The sequence below is a fragment of the Diadema antillarum genome, unplaced genomic scaffold (assembly GCF_040938485.1).
Source record: "Diadema antillarum isolate AM-2024a unplaced genomic scaffold, OU_Dant_1.0 seq00000143_RagTag, whole genome shotgun sequence".
Lineage (NCBI taxonomy): Eukaryota > Metazoa > Echinodermata > Echinoidea > Diadematoida > Diadematidae > Diadema > Diadema antillarum.
The window spans coordinates 673,933-700,340 of record NW_027271219.1 but is presented as its reverse complement, the minus strand read 5'-3'; the positions used below and the strand labels follow the sequence as shown (position 1 = coordinate 700,340).

At 37.6% G+C, this 26,408-nt stretch overlaps 1 protein-coding gene across 1 annotated transcript; it reads right to left on the bottom strand.

Moving 5' to 3' along the window:
• Nucleotides 1-852: 852 nt before the first annotated feature.
• On the bottom strand, nucleotides 853-26,156 carry LOC139727702 (uncharacterized). The gene is made up of 18 exons (XM_071638682.1): nucleotides 26,099-26,156; nucleotides 24,309-24,428; nucleotides 20,476-20,684; nucleotides 19,639-19,783; nucleotides 18,996-19,121; nucleotides 17,421-17,626; nucleotides 16,867-17,014; nucleotides 14,995-15,120; nucleotides 13,942-14,150; nucleotides 13,015-13,162; nucleotides 10,656-10,813; nucleotides 8,663-8,845; nucleotides 7,737-7,884; nucleotides 5,820-6,154; nucleotides 4,809-4,956; nucleotides 4,036-4,220; nucleotides 2,058-2,213; nucleotides 853-1,005 (listed from the first exon to the last, which is right to left on the bottom strand). The coding sequence occupies exons 1-18, from the start codon at nucleotides 26,148-26,150 to the stop codon at nucleotides 853-855; spliced, it is 2,955 nt and encodes a 984-aa protein (XP_071494783.1). The 5' UTR covers nucleotides 26,151-26,156.
• Between the last annotated feature and the right edge of the window lie 252 nt (nucleotides 26,157-26,408).

The window sequence follows — 26,408 nt, the reverse complement described above, 5'->3', positions numbered from 1 at the left end:
TGTTTTTCATCTTTTTATTTTCTTTTCGTTTGTTGTGTTTTTTTTCTATCAAATGGAAGAGTATTTTTTTCTGCCTCTTGTCGAATTTAAGATTTGAAATAAATTCCAGATAGAAATATGAATATTTTTTCTATTGTGAACTTTTTTTTATCGGACACACTCTTATTTCACTTTATAAAGATAATGTGAAGAGTATGTTCGCAAAAACCGATAAGTCCATATTTGCCAAATGGAGATATTTGCGATTAAAGGTCAAGAAAAATGAAAAGAATAACAAGAAAATTTTTGCTTCTTTTGACCATAACTTCAAAAATGTACCTTTATATGTAGTGACCAACATCATTTAAAAGGTACTATTTTGTACTTTATGACAGAGATCATATTTCAAAATCTTCAAAAATGGCCTTATCGGTTTTTGCGAACAAACTCTTCATGTTTTCAATGAAACATTTGCACAGCTCGAGTGTGAGATCTTAATATCTAAATCCTCTTTTCTCCTACTTTTCTATGAAATCACGCCCCTAACTCTTCAGTCACGTTTTGAATGGGTTACATGCGTTTTAATGCGTTGAATGCGTTTTAAACGCGAAATGGTTCGATTTTTATAGAGTTAAAGCCGAGAGCTCATTCTGTAAAGTATGTAAAAATGCGTTAATTCATTTCGGACAACTTTTTTTTGTGAGTTTCTGACTTGGGCAGTCACATATAGAAACCGTTTTGTTTTCACCAGATTGAGAATATAGACAGCCACATTATAGTGACATATCCTAGCCAAAATCTAGTATGAAAAAACTCTTGGCAACTTTTGTTTGCTATGTTTCTTGAAAGTATTGCGCTATCCCAGTCTTTGTACTAACCGTCCACTGGACCTTCTCCGTACAGTTCCATGCGCATGCTGATGTGGCCATTCCAGGTCAAAGGCAAAATGCGCACGTACTGACAGATGACGGGTACTGGAAGCTGGTTGGTCACAATGGTGTCGCGATCCGAGTTTCCTGTGAAGATCTTAATTTCAAAGTAAACACGAGAAGAAAAATGGAAAGATTTAGAAAAAAATCAGCTCACCATGTTATGGACATTTCCATAGCCCTCATCAAAGCAGTCAGCCATTATTTCAAGATATGATGCAACAAAACTTTGTTACACCAGAATAATTAAGTATAAGAAAGGCAATTGTATGGATGATAAATTTGGGACCATGGTTTATGCTTCGTCGTAAAAAAAGATGTTATGAATATGTTTGGTACAATAGCAGTTCACTGTACTTATTTGTCCTTAATATTTGGATTTCAAGGCAGCAATGCTTTGAAATGTAATGATATTAGGATGCTGTAAGAAAGCTTTATCAAGATAATTCAACGAAGCATCATTTAGCGATGAAGAGTGAATACTCAATCGACATCTTGAAATGCAGAGAGTTAAAGGGACAGATCGAGTGGTCTCTCGTTATGTCTTTTAAAAACCAAAAAGTATACGTGAAGGGTAATTGCTCTTTGAATTTACTGTACACTGTCACGTCCGGAGCTTTCTTTTCCAACGACGACGGATATTTATCTCAACCAAAGTTAGATTTTCTTGATTTTTGTTTGGATTTTTTTTTGTTTTTTACTGATGTGTTCTTCGAAAAATTCTTGCATACACTTAACCCGAAAATCTGACAATGTCTTGCTACCAGTAAGCAGTTGTAAAGAGGTATATAAGGTTTACCATTTGGAGCGTTGATTAAAAAGAAAAATAGTTAATCACATTTATCACATGTGATGCATGATGTGCAGGCAGTTGTATTACAAAACATGCTTTCATAAAATTGCAATAAAGCCTAGAATATGAGGAGATATCAACATTTTTCTCAATAAACCTAATAACTGTAGACGGTTTGGTCTAGAAACAATTTTATCATAATAACTGTTCACATTTTGTATATTTGACATACGTAAGATTGATTATACTGATCATGCTGATTATCTTTTTTACATTGGTTGCTTGGAGCATTTCGAAGCACTGAAGTTGGGTTTTTGCTTTATCTGGAAATGGGAAATAATGCCTTAAATCCTCACCCTGTCTGCCCCGGGATTGGTACAGATGCCCTGAACAACGTCAAAGGTTGTTCCATCCAAACTGCAAGCCACCTTGTAGGTTCGTACCCACTGACTGACGTCCTGGCGTCCCTGAGTAGCCACGGCAACGACGCGGTAGGGGGTCAAGAAGTCCACCTGTGGGGCATTGGGGGATAGGAGGGGGAAAGTAATAATTTTTCAAGTGTGACCGTCGAACTCCTAATGTCATGTATGATCCAGGTAGGTTTTCATGCATTTATCTCACATAGTTCATTTTTTTTTTTTTAATTTGGCATATTCGCAAGATGTGACCGTGCATCACATGACCAACCAAAAGTCGCATGCACGACATCCTGATTGTACCGGAGAAATCAAAATAGGTGAAAAGGACCAACGTAGTCAATCTCGACTTTTTTATCTTTTTAAAAAGAAATTATATTTACAAAATCGAGTTTGATATTATAAAGCAATTAGAAAATCGAGTTAAAACACTTTTGTATATTCTTTTTTTTTTATTTTGTAGAATAGTGTGATTAGGAATATCGTTATGTGTCTTATTTTCTTAAAAACCTTCACCTCCTGTAACTTTTGAATGGATATTGTTACTGCTTTGAAAGTGAATAGTCGTGAACAGAATGTATCAGTAGATTGGGCATATTTTCAGTATGACATTAAATCTCTCCATTGTTGTTGCTATGGAGTTTTACATATTTTTTTGTGTGTTTGTGTGTTTGTGTGTGTGTGTGTGTGTGTGTGTGTGTTTTGTGTATTTTGTGGTCCCATTCATTGCACAGAGCACGCGTTTGGTAAAATTATGGGCTTGAATAGACCCAAGTAACTTTTCTAGAGTGTGTGCCTTATTTCCAATATTTAGATAAGTCAGAAGAGCCTATGCTATTAGGATAGAGTTACATACCATTTTAAGGATTGAAGTATGTTCTTTTAAAATCCGTATTAACTATTATGGCGACCTTTTTCTTTTGTGATGCAGGATCATAAATTACACAAACTGACACACAGACCAATTTGGAAAATAACAATCAATGAGTAATCAACTAACATGAAATCGAAAACGAGACAACCAGTAAATGCAAAAAGAAAGAATGTCAGTCAAAACAATACGCATATAAACTCAGTTGGAATGCAGCTTGAGCGTTTGAGATTTAATTATCCATGTGGTCTACCAACAACTCGCTTTATGAGTGCGGTTGGTATTTCAGCAACAAGTGATCTGATCAGGATGGGCAGGGTAAGCTAGGTATATTGTGGAAATGATCTTAAAACAAAAAGCAAAACAAATTAACGACATTGTTTTACTGTATTTTTTTTTTGTATTTCTGGATTTTATTGATCAGATCGAAGAACATCGTGATTTTTCACAGGGTATATGACAAATACATTTTTGAAATCACAAAACAAAAGTTTGATAGCATTCAATGATAGTAAAACTACCAGGCGTCTGATCCTTTTTTGGACTATAGTCTCTAATACACGTTAACACCAATAGTTCTAGAATCGTATACACAGAAAACGAGGGGAAAAAATAAAAATAAAAACAAAAAGGCTTCAATGGAAACACCAAATATTACCAAAGACCAGACAAAACAAAACCAACTGTAAATTTACTGTAAATTTTGCATTCACTTCACATTATTGCATTTTTTTTTTGGTATTGATTTGAGGTATTTATCTTTGTTGTTGCAGGTGCCATTGCAATAAAATCGTCATTAATTTACTTTAGCATCATTGTGCAAAAAAAAATAAAAAAAAAATAAAACTTCTAAAAATTTTTGATTCAGGCTGACAAGAAGAATGACCGTATTTAAAAAAAAAAAAGTTGCCGTGATAGCATTCCTATTATTTCGCAAACACTTCTTACCAAACCGTTTGTTACACAATCAAGGCAATTCATTTTAATTTAAGTGCATCATAGTGTACATAATCACAGAGCCATACTACAAAACTAAATATCAATTACCTGTATCCACTGGTTAACATTGTTATGACGAGCCGACCACGCTCCTCTCAGATTCCCCACACGGGCCAGGTTGAGGCGGCATCTTTTCGGCCCGTGATCTGTGTTATATTCACTTGACGCAGACAGCTGAGAGTCGGAGACGACATTACTCTCCAGACCTAAAGGAACTATGTCCTTTAAAATATCTTTTAGAAAAATAAAAGACAATCGATTCAAGTGATTTCTTCCATGCTACTTCTAGCATTATACTCTTGTACTTTTTGAATATTTTTTTTTATTTCACAAAACAAAGATTACAAAACAAACTGTGACTCCCCAGCTCGAACAGCCACGAAGAGAAGGCCAAAATAAAATGCCCTTTGTTCTAGTTTCAAAAAAGAGGATTTCTACATAACTTATTAATATTGGACCATCTTGATCGGTTCAATGATCAGGATAACTTGGACATGTCCTGAAAAATAAATTTGAAATCATATGTATTCTATTCGTAGTGAAAACAGCGGATGTCAGAAAAAAGAGAGGATACAAAGGTTTTATTCGGTTTTATTTGAAAACGTCAACTTCTGAGATTAGGTCGTAAAAACATTAATCTTTCAGCTATTTCAGGCAGGTTCCAGGAAAGGCAAACTAAAACAATAGCAACAACAACAATACAAAAAAAAAACATGAGTCCGTCAAAAAAAAATGACTTATTTTGGTCTATGACAGAGAATTCTATTCTGCAACTTTCTGTGGATGTTGACCTAGGGGGTCCCAATTTTAAATGGCCTTACCAGCGACTGGACCTGCTCCAAGAAGCTCAACTCTCATGCTGATGTGGCCTAGCCATTCGTGAGGGCGGAAGCGCACGAAACGTGCGGTCAGTGGCGGAGAAAATAGGTTGGTCACCTCGGTTGTGCGATCGCTGTTTCCATCAAAAACCTTTAGAAAGAGTTATGTCATGATGTTTAAAAAGTGGATTGTTTAATTTTGTTTGTTTTAGTTCTTTCTATTTCTGTATTTAAATATGCCTACAGGAATGTATAGACTCACCTATCTCAGTTTATTGAAAATCGAAATAAAAAAAGAACTGAATACAAACGATTAAATGTAAATGTTAAGAAGACACGAAATGTTCTGCTGTAAAAAGAACGGTCGAGGATTTTTTGTAAATTATTGGAAATGTTCGTCTTTCACCGTACAAGACGAAATTTGAGCCATGTCTTTCTCTTTTTCTTTGTCTCCGCTCGGTACGAATGCGCATGACGAATCGTGGGTATGAGTAGTAATTCTGGTGCATAATTGCTAAGATGCGATAAAATGTCGATCATCCCATTACGAAAATCGTACCCTGAATTATAATGCGAATTTCCACCGCCTTGAAAGAATAACTGAGAGGTAAACCTGCAGTATATCTTTAAAAACAAAATCAGGGTAAATAGTTCATGTAATTTTGCAACGTTTGCAATTTCCAGGACTTCATATATATAGGGTTATTTCTGCTCGAAATGTCATCCTCTCAGTACGGAATTCACCGCAGGAGCTGCAACAACAACAAAAATAAGCAGCTGGTAATTCAATGTCCTCTCCTACGGCACTATATACAAGATGGAGCAAAAGGCAAATAAATACAGAAATATGATAACAAAAATACTAAAGCGAGAGAGCGAGAAAGAGAGTGTTTGATTGTGTGTGTGTGTCTGTGTGTGTGTGTGTGTGTGAGCGCGAGATGGAGAGAGAGAGAGAGAGAGAGAGAGAGAGATAGGAATAAGGGAATGGGTGTGACGATAAATGCAACTAGGCACCTTGTCTTGGGGAGGCAACCCGTTATCCTTTACCACCGTCCAGTCTTGGCCATTCAAGCTGTGTTCGACCTTAAAGGACGTCACCCATTGGTTTGCGTCAGCTCGACCCTGCGTAATGACCCCAGTCACTCGGTAGAGGCCGCGCAGGTTAACCTGCAGGTATTGGGAATGGTCGTTGATCTGTGCGGACCAGCCTCCCTTCCTGGCCCCTTGCAATGGAAGATTCAGGCGACCGCGTGCCGCGTTGTGGTTACCGTCAAAAACGGTAGAGGCGGACATCGCGGTATCAGGGATCCGGTAATCTTCCACGCCTAGCTTTTTGCTCGCTTCAACCACTAATTGATATAAAACAGATAACGCAAAAAGAAAAGAAAAAAAAGAAAGAAACTGTAATGATGACTTCCCTTGTGTACGGAGGCGACTTCCTATATCAAATTAACGTTAAAAGATGCAATCTCAAGTATTGATGTTAAAACCCGTACATGGTACCCACACATGTGACAATGGGATCACAACCGATTCATTTATATGGGTTCTTGCAACCGACCTTAGAAGATCTTTTCAGTTGTGAAAACTTGTTTTTCTTCAGATAAATGAATAGATATATGAAGATTGAAATTTAGAAATAACTATGAACATACACTTTTGATAGTTATACCATATAAGTGTAAATGTGACCCGCTACAACAAAAAGGTCCTAAAGTCGCGCATGGTCGAAGCCGTGAAAATCGAGCTTGAAGTCAGAGCATTAAAATTGGTCAAAACTTACGATTTTCTGATTTTGATATATTTTTGGAGTCTAACATGTCTCTATCATCTGTCGAAATTTTGAAGCAAAATGATGAAAGGAAATATAAAGAAATAGCGTTTTTCTGAGCCATGTTTTTTGGCGTTTCAACGAAGCAGAAACTGGTTCGAAAATTTGGATTGAGCGCCACAGATAGGTTCCGCCCCTAACAACGACCAGAGTGATCTCATTGGTCAGTTTGTTGGTTGCTGCTAACCGAAGCGTGAAGCTCGCACACTGCCCAGTCGACTGGTGCGTGCGGGCGGGGTGCGCTATGCTCAGCCGCTTCTCACATCCTGGTCACTGATTGGTTGGTGAGGAGACCGCCGACACTCATGTGCTTGAATGAACTCTTCGGGGGTTGCTAGGGCTTACCTTCTATTGTCCAGATGTGAAAACTGACTTGCGTGTCCCTTGATTGCGATTGCGTCGAAAGGATGACTTTTAGGGCGCTTTTCTCGAAACAGTGATTTTCCAGACGTCTCGACATGCTATCTTTTAAACATCGATATCTCCGCAGCTGATTATTTTGATAAAATGTGTTATATATCAATTTAAAGCAGAAAAATTAGGGGATTATATCATGCCATTTTCAAATAATCGACCTCACCCGACTTTAGGATGATTTTGTTGTAGTGGGTCACAAATATTTACACATGTATGTAATAGGACTAGCTGGAGTGATTAAATGCAAAAGTAGATGAAGTAATTCATATCGATATTATGTTTATGAGATTAAGAATGCATTATTTCTTGTTATCTTAACATTTCCTGTTATGTAACGAGTGCAGTATAATTGGAAGTATATTTTCCCTATCTGATGACGGCCTTACTATAAAAACGTGAAAATGCTGTTTATCTGTTTTGCCTTTACACGTTTGAAATACATACCTGTATCTTATTCATATTAAGGTTATTCTTATGTCTATGCAAAGAGATTACAAAGAAACTATGGAATTTGTTGTTTTGTTTTGTTAATCCGAACAATGAATTCGTGTGAATAAAGTATATTTCAAAAATACATATAGGGCATGCAGTCTTCTCTCAACTTTGCATTTTTTTTTCTTAGCAACAGCGAGAACAATGTTACTTTAAACAACAAAAGCTGCAGAAAAAAAAAGTGCTCTTACAGGTGAATGGTCCCTCGCCAACCAGCTCCCACCTCATGCTAATGTGATTGTGCCAAGTTTGCGGATGCAGCCGGAAAAATCGTGCCGTCACTGGCGGGCTGATGCTGTTTTGTACCGGACTGTTCCTGTCGTAGTTGCCTTGGAAGACCTACAAATCATGAAGTTTACTTCAGTTTTTTACAGTTTAGCCTGTTCCTCAATATAAAAATCACGCCCATCATAAGGCGACTGACCTAAGGAGGCTTATGGATATACACCATAAGCCATACAAGCATGTTTATACCTATTTCGAGTAATACTAGTGATGAAAATAAAATACCATGCTCCTGCCAAAAGCAAAGTAAACGTCCCTTCAATTTGTGGACTGTTTTGTTATGTCTTCTACTATTCGTGTATTATTTGCTTACTTACATTTTCAAAGATGTGTTGTCTTGAAATTAACGTTGGTTAGTCTTAAAAAGTTGATCTTTCATTACACACACGCCAATTGATTGTATGCGTATCAAGTTCGAATTTCATAACTCTTTTTTTTTTTTGGGGGGGGGGGTTAAGCTTCGACTGTGTTATTTGCATGACCTCTCCTGAAATTAGATTGCATATGAGGTGAAGCGTTCCTTTAAGCTTTTATTCGTATTATCCGTGTTTTACTGATTTGAGAGTGACCGAATTTCTTATGTCACTCATAAAAACTGCGTTTGGACTTGTCCTCTCCTCATTCTTAAATGACCATAACTCCATCTTTATCAGCCAAAGAAATTATAGGCAGAAACCTTCGTAGAATACTTCACACATACCTATACATTCATTCATGAAACGGTATCATCATTACCGTGGGGATTTCTGATGATAGAGACATATTCCCCCCCCCCCCCCCAAAAAAAAAAAAAAAAAAGAAAAAAAAGAGAGAAACAAGAACAATACTAGACCTGGTCTTCGTTGCAATCAGTCACAAAAGTCCAGTCTTTGCCGTCTATGCTGTAAGATATTTTATACGACGTCACCCACTGGTTAAAGTTCGTTGATGATTCATGCCTCCCTTGCGTGATCACGCCCGTCACCTCAAAGGCAGAGCGAAGGTCAACTTGGATCCACTGATCAGCATTATTTACCTACAATGTCAGGAGAATATTTTTTTTTTCAGTACATTTTCAGTGATAGAAAGTATTATTCAAATAATACATGAAATCGAAATTGTATTTTGGATAAAAAAAATGTATCCTCTTGTGATTGGTTGAAGGGGCGTCGCGTGAATATACATATATCAGCTATGTTTAAATGTCGACATGTTTGACACTCCTTAGGGTACTCCTTGCAAAATGACGTTACTTCTTTGACGCCATTTCGTAAATATTATGCTACATGTGTATTTGCAGAATGATATCACAAAGCAGTTCTGAAATTGTGCGCAGATTTGCACCGTCACACTGTGAATAGTAACAATGTCAATCAAAACAACTGCGACAAGACAAAGCAATTCTGATATCGCGCACTGCTTCGAAGTTTCACTTTGTGAGATGTAATAATCTCTAACAAAACGATTGTGACATCACGAAGAAGTTCTGACATCGTGACGCGCGCTGATTCTTAGGGTCAGTATATAGAATCCTTTTACAACATTGCATCCATCACGAGTCATAACTCGATCTCTTCGCATAACTCCATGCATCCCTCCATTTACGCCTCGGTGCCTCCGAAAAGAAATACCACGTTTCACTGAGAAGCTGGGGCTTTTCAGTTAAAAGGTCTTTTGGAGTCAGTTCTGCCAATAGTTTTAACGAGAAATTCTCATGGCAAATTTTATTCGAATACAGTACTCTCCGCATAATCGGGTAGGCTCGGGCAGAGCTTTTCTTACCCGATTAAGCGGAGTACCCGATTAACAGAAGAACACGTCTCATTCACAATTGACACACACAATGTGTATGTACATGCATTTTACACTGCACCAAACACCTACACTGTATGCTTAACAAGCGTGCTTGCACGGCACATTATACATACCTTCCAATAACACTTGCTCAGTCACGAGCAATAATTTACAATCTTTTATGAACAAATGCGTCTTCAGAAAACTTCGTCGTTTGACTATAGACTCCTCGCTAACACGCAGGCGTTTTCCGAAATGAACACATCTTTTTGCGTGCAATTATATTCACGTAGAACGTAGGGTTACTTTTCGAGAAGTGACTGCATGGGGAATAGTAGAATTATGAAGCTGGTGCATGGCCTGCTTTTCGTTGCAAACTTCAAGGGAGGAGCGCAAGTGTGATCAACTTCTGTCTGTCTATGCAGTTGTGAGTGCCAGCCACATGTGTAATGTTCGTTTCCGTGTGGCAAGTCGGTACACATGTGTTTGCATGATAAATCAATCCCAAAATGATCGGTCTTGTTTGCAAATTAAGTAGAGAAATCGATTAGCAGTGGAAAATTTGACATTCATGATTTCTTATTTAAGTGTTTATCTGCGATAAAATATTGGTAAAAATTAGATAAGAAGAAAATTATTTACCCATTTATGCGGAGAGGCAACCCGATTATCAGGTAATTTTAATGTGCATTGGAACTAATTTTGAAATTACTACCCATTTAAACGGAGTACCCGTTTAAAAGCGATACCCGATTACGCGGAGTGTACTGTACTATAATCGCTCATATAGTGCATAAACATAAATCATTAAAGTGAATTAAAACGTTTTCGTGAGGAGCTAATACGCGTGTTTTTTTTTTTGACTATGCAAGGCCTTCGTAAAAAGTATATACATTCAGTCTATATACTCATTATGCCAATGCATTCATCATTTATACGACACATTGTACATTATATATTATTTGCTGTATGCATTTATTAACATTAATCGACATAATGAAATATATGTAACATTGTTATTGTAGTTGCCATATCATTTCACACCAGCTTACCCGAGCTGACCATGATCCCACTCGGCCGGGGATTTGGGGTTGGTTTAGCCGAGAGCCAGCTACGTCATGATTGCTGCGACCGTAGCTGGACGATGCCGAGAGGCTGGTGAGTGCGATCCGGCCGTCTTCGATACCGAGTTTAGCCGCAACTGGCACCACTATTGATTTCAGGTAATTGAGGGCGAAATATACTTCCAACTAAATCAAGCTGACTTTTACAAACTACGATCTTCGCAAAACTGAATGAAACGGGAGGAATTCCTTGAAAATCACACATATAGAATAATTGGATTTATTATTATTATTGTTTTTGATATTGGAATTCTTTTCACAGAAAATACCTACATGTGCCACGTTGGCATACCCGACGGTGTACATACTCTGCTCAAACGCACAAACCCGCCCAAACTGATCGATAAATCGCCAAATGCGTCGACACAATGAAAGCATTAATTCTTGCAATTTCATTTCTGTTGGAGTCATGTAGCTTGCTTTTTGTGTTGGCGATTGGCTATCAAGCGGTGTTCCGAAGTTTCTGTCACTTGTGTTCTGTGCGAAAGTGATGCCTCTGCAATAATGCAGATACTGGTCATTTGAGGAAAGAAAATCATAGATAAGTCAAACACTTTACATCAAAGCAAAGCTTGTCATTTTCTCTACAACTTTGCTCATTGCATGTCCAGGTTAACAAAAATCAAAGTTACATGGCTTTGAAAAAACAGAATTTCATTATTTTCCCAAAGCATGTATATGTTGTTGTCTCAGAATAATGTTGCACACAGAGGGTTTACACTATAGGCACATAAATAATTAAATCTCCAATGGACCTACACACGTGTATTCTTTTTTTTTTTTTTTCTTTCGTTGGTTGTAAACAATGCCTTTACTTTCATCTTGCGATAATCTTACAATACTTTGTCATTAAAACAGCTCGACTAACACATTTATTTCTTACTTCTGGCAAAGTCTAATACACTGTGCGTATATTTAAAATAATTCTTAAGGTCAAATACAAAGGTCTTTAAGTTCTAGAATTATAGCAGTTCCACCAACTACAACATCAGCTGTCAATGCATGGTGTAGTTTTTGGTTAAGAAGGGGATACTCAGGTTTCCAAAGATCTTTTGTGTGTGTGTGTGAGATAATGAAAAACCTCTTATGAAATATGAAGAAAAAAAAGAAACATAATTTCAAGAGGGATTCAAAGTTAAATAATCGATGGATATTGCTTTTGAATTGGCTGAGATATCCAAAACAAAGGGAATCATAATCACACATTAAAACAATGGGACCCGCCTTTTTTAGGCTCGCTTTCCTTTATTTTGTTCTAGGATATCTCAGCCATTTCTAAAGCATTTTTTTTAATAAAATAAATTGTGAATTCCACTTAAAATTGTTTGACCTGTAGCATTTGATACTGTTATTTCTAACTATCTCGCCAAAAGTTCAAAGCTGAATCTTTATCTCAACCCGTACTATACCATCTCTTTAACGCCTCGTTTCTAAAGAGAAAAATCGAACGTTTCGTTAAACCGACATTTGTTTAATGATATAGTGACATCAAAAACTGCATTGTAAAGCACCTTAAAGGGCACGCAATGCCCGACGTCGTGTGAAATCTAATCACTGTGAAAAGCAAAGCAGTATAATCATACATTGCTCAAGTAGCGTATAAAAATTCCATTTGCAGTGAATGAATGGTTACCATTATCTTTATTTCACTTTGGTTTTCACACTAACATTACACACATCTTACTTTCTTCAGTGACAGAAATAATGCATGCAAATTTGTACAAAGTTAACGGTAATTGAGACCTTACAGTAACGACATAGTTTGATCAATGCTGCGGTAATCAAAGTGAAATGTCAATAATACGCATTGCATTGTTACGACAATTTTAATTCTGACTGTTGTATCAAGTTTCAGGATAAAACATACACACGAACACAGACACACAGACACACACAGTGGCTGAACCAGGAATTTTAAGGGGAGGGGGTAGCGCAAAAGATACATGTGGTGCCACTTTCGGGTTTAATCAACTGGATTTCATCGGCTGACAAACACACAAACACACACACACAAATAATAATGATAATAAAAAGACTTCAGCGCAATTTTCTGGTGCCGCTACTAAATATTGGCTGACAAAGATGGCTTCTATAAGAAAAAAAAAAGATAAAATGCAAATGAATAAAAGGGGGTATGGGAGATTGAAGCACACGCGCACCCTTTCATTTTTTTTTTCTTTGCACTGCTTTTATTTTCCAGAAAATGTCAGGAGTTGCGCCCCACTCCCCCCCCCCCCAAAAAAAAGAAAATGGATTCGCCAATTCACATACGTAGCATTTATCTCACCGTTAATTGGCCCGTCACCAAGCAACTCGAACCGCATGCTAATGTGGCCATACCAGGTGAATGGCAAAATTCGGACGTAGCGGGCAGTAACCGGCATTGACAGTGTATTGACAACAAGACTATTCCTGTCGGTGTTTCCAGGAAATATCTGAATTAAAAAAAAAAAATGTAGGAACAAACAAACACAAGTGCAAGGTTAATACGTAGGATACTTTTGGATAAGATATGTAGGTACCCTGTAATTTTAAGTCTCGGGTAAAGTCTTGGAAGAGAGAAATATTACATTGTGTATACCCCAGCTAGTACCGACTGAAGATTCCTTGAATATCATAGCCGATTGTTCCGTAGAAGGAGTCGCAATATTACTCTCATTTCGACAATTTTCGAAGTTATATAATATCTATTTGCATGTTTTTGTTTGACTTTTATAAGTTTTGCAAGCCTATTAAGACTTTATCAAGAGAATGGTGTGTCACAGACTTAATTCTGATATACTCTTTTGAAATTCTGACATTTTTTTATTTTCTTTTTTAGTGGGAAGGGGGCTGATTATAAATCATATCCAACCGGAAGTAGTCATGCATTTTGTCGGTCATCAAAATTTAATAATTAATGAAAATATGACATTCCCTTCTGAACCTGTTCACTGCATTGTCCATGGGGGAATTGGTCTTGCGCTCTGGCGGTGACGTAGCCGTATCAATCATGCCGATGAGCTAATTTTTGTGGGCGGGGCATAAACTGGTTGTATATCAACGTCTCGTGTCAAAAGACAAGCCGTACATTTTCACATAGATTGTTTTTTTTTTTTTGGTTGTTGTTTTTTTTTTTCTGCAGACCTCGTTTTCAAGTCCAGCTACGAAATGAGCGTGAAAGTATACATATGTATCATTACATAAGTCCTTTAAAGAGTGGAGTCAGCCGTACCCGAGGTTGTGTATTGTCCCCGATAACATCCAGTAAAGTTGTCCCGCCGTCCGGCCTGTACTGCAGTTTGTAGCTCATCACCCACTGGTCAAGATCGGATCTACCCTGAGTAATAACTCCGTGGAGCTCATAGTCGGTACCTAGATCGACTTGGATCCACTGGACGTGGTCGTTTATTTGCGCTGACCAGGCTCCCGTCTGCCCTCCACCTGATATTCAGATTGCAAGGTGAAATCAGAATAGATAAAGTTTTATTATTTCTTCTTCTTCTTCGTCTTCTTTTCTCATTGAGGAACACCCCCTCTAAAAAAAAAAATAAACCAACCAATAAAAAACAAAACAAAAAAAAAACAAAAAACAAAACAACAACAGACAAGTTGTACAAGGACAAGCTTCATTAAATACATTATGATTATTTATCAGAATTGTTTTAATTTCAGAAATTTACCATTATGTTTGTCCGTGGGTAAACAGAAAATAATTATTACATTCCCATTCAAGTAAGATATGCTATACATGCATGGAAAGAAAGAAATGATTTATGTCCTTCCTACTTGCTTAAAGTGATAGTACAATTTAGGTTGAGGTGAGGGTATAGCCTTTTGCTTTTTTGTCAAAATACATACAGAACTACTTTCCTGAGCATACGATTCTAGGAGGACTTCAAAATCTATATGATAAGAATTAGTTTTGGAGCGACTGTGATATACCAAAAAAAAAAGTAAAACAAAGCGATCCTAATGAAAGATGGGTCTCGATCACATATATTACTATTGAATTGTATCTCAGCCATTTCAAAACCAATTTTCATCAAAAAAAATGTGATTTCCTCTAACAATATTATAATTTCTATTATGCTCTTTCATAATCTATAAGAGGTTTCTCACTTTCTCAAAAAATCATCAGAAACGCTTGAAACAGGTAGCCCCATCTCAATCGAAACTGTACCACCCCTTTTATCTTCAGAAAACAATGTAAATGATCGAAGTAGGTCTATACTCGAAGGTATCAGAAAAGCAAAGATGAGGAGTGAGGTAGGGACAGGGTACATACTGGCAACTTGGTTAAGTCTGGCTCTGTTGACACAGTGATTCGCATTGTAGCATGTACTCGAAGACAGCATGGCGTCCGTGATCCTTCCGCTTTCCATACCGAGCTTGATGGGTTCGAAGCGTTGACCTGCGAGCACGACGGTGGAAAAAAAAAAAGATAATAATAATTATTATAATAACGATCAGACCACGACGACATTTCGCATTTCATGTCATAGTTATACGTACTTTAATTCCAAGAGCTTCACTGCTAAAATGCTACTGAATGAACTTTTCTTTTTTACGACTAAGATTAAAAGCTGATCTATTTTGAGTTAAGGCATTCACCCTCGGCATATCAAATTTTAGTTTCACAAAATCAATAGATATTCCATGGTGACTAGAAGTTGTCACTCTGTGCATTCTTTTCTACGTTCTCCCTGTTTAGCTGAAGAGCGAAGTCCACTGTGAAATCACGTTGACGTGAAGTATCAGACATCATTCTCGCCAATAAGTGATGTGTCATGTGTAGAATAGATTCACTGTACATTTGCATGCGCTATTACTAGGGAAGATTGAAAGTGCACGTATAATTCAGCAAGAATGTATAGGACCTCGTTGGTGTAATGTTTACTCCACACATTTCTTACTGGTTCACTTAATTACTATCTAGACATGTATACAGTCTAAAAACATCCGGGTCACAACTGACCCGGAAAGGGTCCATTGGGGACACACTCAGTTCCGAGTCAGAAATGAAAAGGAATGGGGTCAGATATGACCCCATTCAGAGTCATGAATTGGGTCAGGGTGACCCCTTTCCAGGTCTTCATGACCAAATTATAAGTCAATTTTTTACCAGAACGGGGTGTGACCCCCAACGAACCTTTCTGGGTCAGTTCTGACCCGGATTTTTTTAGTGTATTATCTCTTACATGTATTCTAAAGTTGTACAGCAATCGTGCTCAGGAAAATGGGCAATGGAAATGCATATCAAGCTGCATCCAGCTGCTAGATTCTAGAATTCTATAGATAATCATATTTCATGTGACTTGCACTCCGCGCGTTAACGATCTGAAGAACACTCATGTTTGAAAAAATGCAATCTCACAAATTCTGAAATCCATCGGGTAAACATCCATCGGGTAAACTAACAAACAGATAGTCAACGTGACCAACTGGTTACTTTACTATTATCTAAGAAGACTACTGCTCTAGTAACTGATAAATTGCCGAAGTAGATATAACCTGAGCCTCGGGGTGGAGCCAAAGGGAGAACTAGACAAAATAGTAATTAAACAAAGTGGATAATATTAAAATGAGCTAGAGTCAGACGAATTATGTGCTTACACAATGTATTCATAGACCAAATGGCAATAGACTAGAAAATGCAGTGGCGGATCCAAAGGGGGCGCAAGAGGCGCACGCCCCCCCCCCCTTGTTTATCGTTAAAAATAAAAGAAATGAAAAGAAACAAAAAATGAAATGAAGCCCTGAAGTGGCGCCAGAAATATTAGTTGCGCCCCCCCCCCCCCCCCTTTACGGAATTCCTGGATCCGCCCCTGCAATGGATCTGGTATTGAAGTAGACAAACTAGTAATGAGGCTAGGTGGCAAATGGACTATTTAAATTGTTACTAGACAAACTGGTTTTAGACGAAATGGGATCAGACCATGCTCGTCGAGATTAAACGGGTATTAGACGAAGGGGGAGAACACCAGATCATAAATTACCTGTGCGTATGTGTAGCTTAAACTGGTATGAAAGAAAGAAGTCTCTTAACTTTCAGAGTACCTATATGCATTTGCAATTATATAACATTCTTTGCTAAATCCCCTGTGGTACAAATGTACGGTTTTCTTACAGTTTTATGAACTGTCCTTATACTCATTACCTCCGACAGGGCCCTTGCCAAGTAATTCAAACCGCATGCTGATGTGATTGTTCCAAGTTGCTGGGAGAATGCGGATAAATCGGGCCAGAACCGATCTCGCAAAGCGATTTGTTACCTTGGTGTTGCGGTCTGTGTTCGCTGTAAATGTCTAATAGAAAAGAAAAATGTGAAGCCGGTCATTTTCATGCAATAACTTGATACTGAAATCATTCAAAACAATGAGTAGCGACACTTTGCTTGTTATTATAGTCTGTTCAACATTGGTAGTATAATTTCCGTCTCTCTCTCTCTCTCTCTCTCTCTCTCTCTCAGGTACACACGCGCACACACACGCGGGCACACACAGAGACACACACAGACACAAACAAACACACGAAAACACCCATGTAGAGTATGAGGTGGTGGGCAGAGTCACAAACAAGTTACACGTACTCATTCCAAATAGCAAATGTGTCGCAAGGTATCTTAAGATCAAAGTCCCCCTCCCCCCCCCCCCCCCCAACTATCAAACGAGACAGGAAAGAGAGGTAACATGTACAAGGCCAAAATCTTACCTTTGCATCTCCATTGCAGTCCAAGATAGGAGTGAAAGTATTTCCGTCCTCGCTGTAGGAAACTGTATAAGTCCTTACCCATTGATCGTAATCCTGGCGACCCTGTGAGATGATGCCTGTCACCAAGTAAAACCTGTTCAGGTCCACTTGGATCCATTGGTTAACATTATTGACTTTGGCGGACCAGGCACCTGTCTTTCCACCACCTGTTGCACACACACAGACAAAAAAAAAAGAGCAAGGACACTTATTCAAATATATTAAAAAAAGTAACAAATCAGAACAATACATAAGGGGAAAAAAAAACGGCAGATATCTCCCAAATCTATCGCCACAAAATGCACGGAAAACAAATCTTATGGTTTCACGAATCCGGACTGCGAGTACAGCGACTTTCAAACATCAGATCAGGAAACAACGCCGGCTTATCAACAGAGACAAATGGAATCCAGCTTTTCATTTTGCTATTATTAAAGGGAGTGTACAGTTCTAGTCGAGGTGAGGATTTAGCTTTTAACATTTTGCAAGAAATTCAGAAACCACTTATGGAGATGTCAAAGAGCATGCGATTCTAAGGGGAATCAAAAGTTTGTCTGATGAAAATCGGATTTGAAATGACTGAGATATCCAAAAATAAGGTGAATCAAAGAGATCCTAATAAAAGGCGTGGCCTGTGGTCTTTTATTATTATTAATTTTTTGGACATCTCTGCCATTTGAAAACCAATTTTCATCAAATAAACGTTGAATCCTTTTTGAAATTACATGCTCTCTGATATTTCATAATAGGTTTCTCATTATTTCACTTAGGAATGTTCAGAACATGAATCCCCTCCTAAACCAGTACTGTACAGTCCCTTGAAGACACGATATCTTTAGTATACCTTTAGCGGCGTCGGTCATCTTTCAGTAGATGATTCTCTACTAATAATTTGAACAATCAACATTTATACTGATCATCATTACCGTTATTCTTTTTTTTTACATGACATAATCACTGTAGTTGCCCTTACTGCAATTCGTGATAAATTAGCTACCACAGTCATCACCATCATCAATGTTATCAACATTCTGAAAGTACTCTAGTCTTCATACATTATCACGTCGGTTCACTTCGTAACCGTGTTTTGAATTAAAGACGCGTTTCATGGGAGTTTATTTCTGATTATGCCTCAAAGAAGTTTAAGCGTAAAACACTCTTATTTGTATATTGCACATCAAAATGGCACGTTTTTACATTTCTGGGCGTCCAATGCTTACATATTAACGGTTGATATGCCAGGTTGAATATTTCAAAATTGCACAAGGGGGGGGGGGGGGGGGGGGCAAAGAGAAGGAGCTTAGCGGGTGAGGTAGGGGTAGAAGGGGATGCCCCCTCCCATGTTACCGAAATGTTTTATATTTATGTTGGAAAATTGTGCAGTTTCATGTATAATTTTATTTTATTTTTTATTATTTTTAAACTCTTAATTATATGAAATTCCCCCATCCCCGATCCGTCAGTGGAGACGGGTAGGGCTGAAATAAATAGTGGGAGAATAATCATAAATTGAAAGGAAGACGTAAGTGAGGCTACCAGCAACAGTGTCCACACGAGCTCGTGCTGGTCCATGATTCGCGTTGTATTCACTCGAAGCAGTGATGGCGCTGTCGGGAATTTCACCATCTGCCATACCCAGTGCTTTCTCAGGACCTTCGACCTCTGCAAGAATTTAATGGCAAAGGAGTTTAGACATACAGACGGAATATCGAAACAGTAGGCCCATAGTCACGAAGTGGTTCAAATTTAAACGATGAACTAAAATGTGCGTGAAATACACTGTAGGTGTGTCTATGACATGCATGACATGCGCCTATTGACACCCGTATTTGTGTCCATACTTGGACGTCTGTTTCAGAATTTACAGTAGTTAGGAAAAAGGATAAGAATAATTATTGTCAAAAATTATTACAGAATCATACTAAACGAGGGCAATATCATAGCTGTTTCAAATCAAAATGCATGACTGGATGCCCAAGGAAGCAGGACAAAAAAGAAGAAGAAGAAGAACCATAAATTCTACACAGGTGAAGCTGTCCACGGCCTTGAGGGGATACGACATTAATTGCCTGAACTAGAATTGCATTGCCCGAGTCCAAGACGAGGGCAATACAATTCTAGTTAGGGCAATTAATGCCGTACGCGAAAAAAATACGTGAAAAGTATAAAATGTGCTTACTCGAATACGGTTCACCCAAGATCTCGAACCGCATGCTGATGTGACCAGACCAAGTCAGTGGTAGGAAACGAACAAATCTAGCAATGACTGGCTCTGCAAAGTCATTGGTTACCACCGTGTCACGATTTGAATTTCCTGTGAACGTCTGCAAGAATACATTACTGTGATTATAATAACTTGGCCGTTTTAAAATAAGTTATCCATGTGCATTGTAGACACAAACAACAACAACAACAAATCAAAGATTGTCTGAAAAAATAAAATCAAGGAGAACAGCAGAAGAAAATAATCCCACACTTGTTTGGAGGACATTATTTGAATATAGGCTTAATGCGAGATATCAAAATACATGCAAGTGGTACCAAAATAAAACAGACATACGCATGCACATCAGGGCTGTAATGTATTAAACGTCAAGTTGCGTATTCCCGCAAGTAGAAACGAGGCGCATTGCTGCCCGAAGCGTGCGATTTTCCTGCGTTTCTACATTCCCAATGACGGAATAAAACATCTAGTAGAATTTTTGCATTGAACACAATTACAATATTTTATGCAGATAATGTCTTGGTTGAAGTAACACTTAATGATAAGGGTTAATGATAACAAGACTTTATTCGCTCATTAAAATGACCCACCTACAGTCTTCCAATAAAATCAGAAAAAAAACCCGACTGTTACTTTTCAGTAGTAGGCCTAGTGAAGTATTCCGTCTCACGTCTAACTAGAACCCATTGAAATGAACTATTCAATCATTTTCTCGCATGCAAAATTAAACAAAGCATCTTTTCCTTTAACATGATTTAAAATCATCTTTATCCTGTGTGAATGCAATGTCACCTGGGACGTTATCTGTATGCCATTTAATGCCGAAGTCCAGGTTAGGCCGTCGAGACTGTACTGAACGGCAAAGCTCGTAACCCACTGATCGAGGCCGTTTCTTCCCTGAGTCTGCACCCCAGCGACGAGATGCAAGGTTCTCAGATCGACCTGGATGAACTGGTTCTGATCATTGGTCTTAGCACTCCAGGCCCCGGTGTATCCTCCCCCTTGACAACAGTTTCGGGAGAAAAAAAGAAGAAGAAAAAGATATGATACCCCTTTCCCGTGTGTGCCAGACGAGCCTTCCCGTATTTGAAATGGGGTTAGACATCGCGTATTCTAATTACCTTATCAGAACCATCACCACAGGAGTGACACCCTATCGCATGAGTTGACAAGATAATTTAAATTATGGTAATAGTAGCGCATTAGATATTAGATATGAGCCTAACAATAACAGCAATTGCAATAGAAATCACAATGACAATGTCGGTGAAAATTAAGACACGGCTTTTTTTTTTTTTTTTTTTTTTTTTAGGTGGCAATTAAAGAGGAAATACATCTCCAAAATGAATAAACTCTGAAAGAAAGTCGCTATACCAAACATTCTAAAAAATATATATATAAATCGGATAAGAAATGAGGAACCCTGCTGGAAAGCACACAGTGTCCGACATTGTGAAACAGAATATGGATCACAGTATGAAATCAGATTCTCTTCACAATGTTAAATTCGAGCATTTTAACAGTGTGAACACATTGTGAAGATTCACAGTGTGAAACAGAACATTATAATGTGAATACCTCATGAAAAACCACACCACATTGTGAAATATTCTTCACACTGTTAAATTCGAGCGTTTTCACATACATGTAATCGACAATGTGAACACACTTTTGGACACTGTGTTCTTTCCAGCATGGTTAAGACGTGACATTTTGACATTTCATGTAATTATCTTCTTTTATAGGAAAACATTTTTCTGATCAGTACTAATGAATGCTCAACTGAGTGTGATGATACATGGTGCCATGCACTCACAATTTTTCATGTATTTTATACATGAGATTCTGAAAATCGTTATTTTTAGCAAAGTACAGGGAAAAGCATATTCCCATACGAATCTTGTATTGGTTAGAAATAACTATTTTCTCCGAATTACATAATACGTAAATGAAAAATTGTGAGGTTACATCATTGGTTCGGTGTAAAAATGGCAGAGGTAAAAATGGCAGGGGTAAAAATGGCAGAGGTAAAAATGGCAGGGGTAAAAATGGCAGAGGTAGAAATGGAAGAGGTAAAAATGGCAGAGGTAAAAATGGCAGAGGTAAAAACGGCAGAGGCAATAATGGCAGAGGTAAAAATGGCAGAAGTACAATGTCACAAGTATAATGAGAGCGATTTCGTGAGATATAAACGTATGAAGAGGTTTCGAATGATAGCCTAGCCAGAGCAAACTGTATTTATCGAATTTTCAATTCCAAATTGCAGGTTTGAAGAATATTGAATGAATTATGTTTTCTGGTTCTGGTTCTGGTTGGGTTCTGCGCAATCACTCCTGAAGGCTGTTATCCCGCGCAGCCGGTGTGAACGGATTTATTTCTTAAAATTTTAAATTCTGAAGTGAGCTTTTTGACCAGCTCTTCTACATTGATTGCGTCAAGCATAATTTTGAAGTCCTTTAAGTTGGTAACACTTCTTATCTCTGGTGGTAGATTTAAAGAGATTAGAGCACTCTCAGCATTCTGGGTTTGATTCAAGTGCAGTGGCGTAATCTGTCTGTGTGCAGAGAAATAATAAACCAGCTAAGAGCCTAGTAGTCCTATGGTAAATTATTTTATTATTCAGTATTATCATTATTATCATTATTATTATCATTACTATTATTATTATTATTATTATTATTATTATTACCTATCATTATAAGGGGGTTCCAACAATGCTGCAAAGCCCTTAAACAGTTTAATCCTACGTTGTTTCGCCCAGTGAAGTTATCACACACCCACACACACACACACACACACACACACACACACACACGAACCCACTTTTGGTATAAACATATACGCAGATACATACTCTCACATACACACTCTTACACAAACGAATTCCGCTCACGTCCAGGCTAGTATATTGTCATTATTTTTCATTTCTTGAACTGTTTAGTGTAAAGAAGTGAAGGAGACATAGTCGAAGCAAACCGCTAATTTTTCACCTGTTCAATATTATTTTCTCACATATAGGTTTCGTAGGAGCCTATTTATCTCACAAGGCCTGATCACGGCATAATGTAGAAGTAAAAATACAAAACGCAAAAAAACAAACTACAGCAGATGTATCGGCAGACATAAGTAAGCTCTTGCAAAATATCTTATTACATTGTTCAAGTATGATACGGCGCAAAAAAAAAAAGCTTTTGCAAAATATTTTATTACATTGTTCAAGTATCACATGGCGCAAAAACAAAAATCTCGAAATTTCTCCTAGTGGTAACGGAAACCAAATGGAAACAGTAAAAGATCCGTGTCAATAATATCATTTTTCATACCTGCATGTCTGTTATCAAGCAATTTTATTTTCAGAAGTTTGCACGCTTTTAAAAATACTTATTAATATACTGTAGGACCTACCAGATCTAAAGTGAGTTTAATATTTTACTGACAAGATACCTGTAGAGCTGTATAGTGGTTAATATGTCCATTTTCAGGTGTACCGACGCTCATCTTTTTACTGATATAATTGGATTGTTGACTGGCCGAGCGTTTTTCAAGTTACATGAGTGTCCCATATTTCTCCCCGTGTCCCATTTCTCCCCGGTCTCCCCCGTGCTTTATTTCAGGAGAAGAAGGCACGAAAAGCGCGTATTGCGAGAAAGGTGTCAGAAACATGAAGGGAAAAAATAAAATCTCTGTCACTTTTACCTCGTCCTCTCACATTTCAACGACTAAATTTTCATCAGTGGCATTTTTATCTCTAGCATTTTGACCACTGACATTTCGACCACTGACAACTTTACCTCTGACATTTTTACCACATAATCATTTACCTCTGCCATTTTTACCGCTGCCAGTTTTACCCCTGCCATTTTTACCTCTGCCATTTCACCCCTGCCATTTTTACCTCTGCCATTTTTACCTCTGCCATTTTTACCCCTGCCATTTTTACCTCTGCCATTTTTACCCCTGCCATTTTTACCTCTGCCATTTTTACCCCTGCCATTTTTACCTCTGCCATTTTTACCATTGCCATTTTTACCTCTGCCATTTCTACCTCTGCCATTTTTACCTCTGCCATTTTTACCTCTGCCATTTTTACCCCTGCCATTTTTACCTCTGCCATTTTTACCCCTGCCATTTTTACCTCTGCCATTGTTACCCCTGCCATTTTTACCTTTGCCATTTTTACCCCTGCCATTTTTACCTCTGCCATTTTTACCCCTGCCATTTTACCTCTGCCATTTTTACCCCTGCCATTTTTACCCCTGCCATTTTTACCCCTGCCATTTTTACCCCTGCCATTTTTACCTCTGCCATTTTTACCCCTGCCATTTTTACCTCTGCCATTTTTACCCCTGCCATTTCTACCTCTGCCATTTTTACCTGGCACCACATCATTAATTCGCTCATTTGAATATTCATAAGGACTGGTCAAGAAATGGAATGTTTGAAAAAAAAAATCAAAGTGTCATAACAATATCTTCCTTATTTCTCTTCCAATTTTTCGTCACATTTGTATCGTTCTGCCCTGAAAAAAAAATTCTCTTTCTTGGAAGTTTATTTATTCTTGAGGTGGATTTCCTCTAAACTTATGTTATAGAAGCAAGACAATTTTTGACTGCAGCACGGCTTACCTTGTGGTTGATTCAGACGTGCACGATCCGTGCAATGATTGGCGGCCCAACAGCTTGATGCGGTGATCTGGGCATCGGTCAGACGACCATCTTCCATTCCGAGACGGGGGAATAATTGACCTGTTTTTTTTTCACACCATAACAGAAGAACCATCTTTTATAGTCATCAAAAAAAAATCTGGAAAGATTCATGACATTATTTGACCTATGTTCGTGGTGCCAACAAAGGTTACCTGCATTACTCGGTAGCTTTTGCATTCTATAAATGCTTTATCTAGTCAAAATAACATAAAAAAAGCATTAAAAAAGTATTTATTCAGCCCCCATCCCCCCTTTCAATTCATTAAGTGAACATAAAATCAAAGTACACTGTATATAATATGTGCATTGAAGAAATGCAGAAAATTTAGAACGCATCACCAAAGTTGGAAGAAAATCGGGCAATCTGTTTAAAAGTTATTTTCATTAAAGCTTCGGTGGTCTTCGACATGACTCCTCATACTTATCATTATCAATTGGTTTTGGTTCATGAACACATCGAATGAATATTTGCAATAAAAAAAAAAATCGGCAATGAAACACATGCACACACAAAAAACAACAACAACTTAATGGCTTTTCGAAAAGCGACAAAATGACTTTATATCTAGACTTAGGTGTTAAACATGTACACATCATTATTTTAATAATTAACAAACTTAACATAAATTAGACGCCTATGTCCGGGAGGTCCTACATATAGGGCTACATCTGTCCAAATCGTGTTTCCAACTTCTATTGCACCATAATTATAAAATAATAAGAATTTTGCATATGTAACCCTGCATAAAAAACAATAAAAAGTCTCCAGATATGGATTTTTACTTGAGGGCAGACTCTTAAAAGAGCAGACTCTAAACTTTAAAATTATCTATAACGCAATGAAAATATACTCTCCAAGCTCATTCAAATACTAGAAAGAAAGCATACACTCTGGCACTCTAGAAAAGTGTGAACTGAGAAAAGAGACTCTGAAGTACAGGGTCTATTCAGGAGCCTAATGTCTGCCAAGCCGTGCTAGCTGTGCAATGAAAGGGACAAAACACAGAAAGTAAATTACTGGAGCAACAACAATGACGGGATTATCAGATTAAGTTGAAATTGAGCATGTTCTATTAGCATATGCTGTCCATGATTAATTCAAACTTTCAAAATAGTAGATTGATTCTTTCAAAAGTTATTAGACTTAAAATTGAAAAGTGTGTAAATGATTTCAAGAAATGAAAATGGGACTCTAAGATATACCTGATCATTTTATTGTCCCCAAAAAAATGGGTTGTAGAAAAACTGCTGAAAACACACTTTCCCTTTCATGTTATGATCCCAAATTGAAGAATAATGTAAAAAAAGGATAGCTCTTTCAGAAAATAGGAAAACTCAAGATTGACTTGGTTGACCAATTTCACCTTTTTTGAGTCCTCACTTAATATTAAATGAAATCAAGGGGTGCCACTTTTTTTTTTTCGTTTTGTGATGCACGGTCACATATGATAATGCAATGCAAAAATAAGTTCGGCTATATCTTTATAATTCCTTAGTGGCAAAAAGACGCATGAAAAATTTCTGACAAAGCTTGACACTGTTTAAAGATAGTGTAAACAACACCGTGTAAGAACTTGAATAGAAATCGTCCTATTTTCTGCCGTTATATTTAAAAAAAGGCAATCACCATTTTGATAAAACACATGCACATAAACATGCATTCCAGCACACATTCGTCTCTATGCTCATCTTTAAAGTGCTTAACTCACCCCTTGCAAACGTCACAAGAAGAAGGATCCCCAAACCTTTCAGCACATCCATGGTGGCTTCCTACCTGAAATTAAGAGGAGGGAAGCATTTCAAGATATTCGAAGTGTTTTGATGTAGTCCTATTTGGTTTAACATTGCGAGAAAACACACATACAAATATATCATTATTCATGTATATATACATAGAACGAAGGACACCATAGAGAAATGCATTAATTGCTAAAGCAAAACAATAAAATTAAATTGAATAAATACCAACTGGCAATTGATGCATTTCTTTATCGTGTCATTCCTTCTGTTACTGTTACT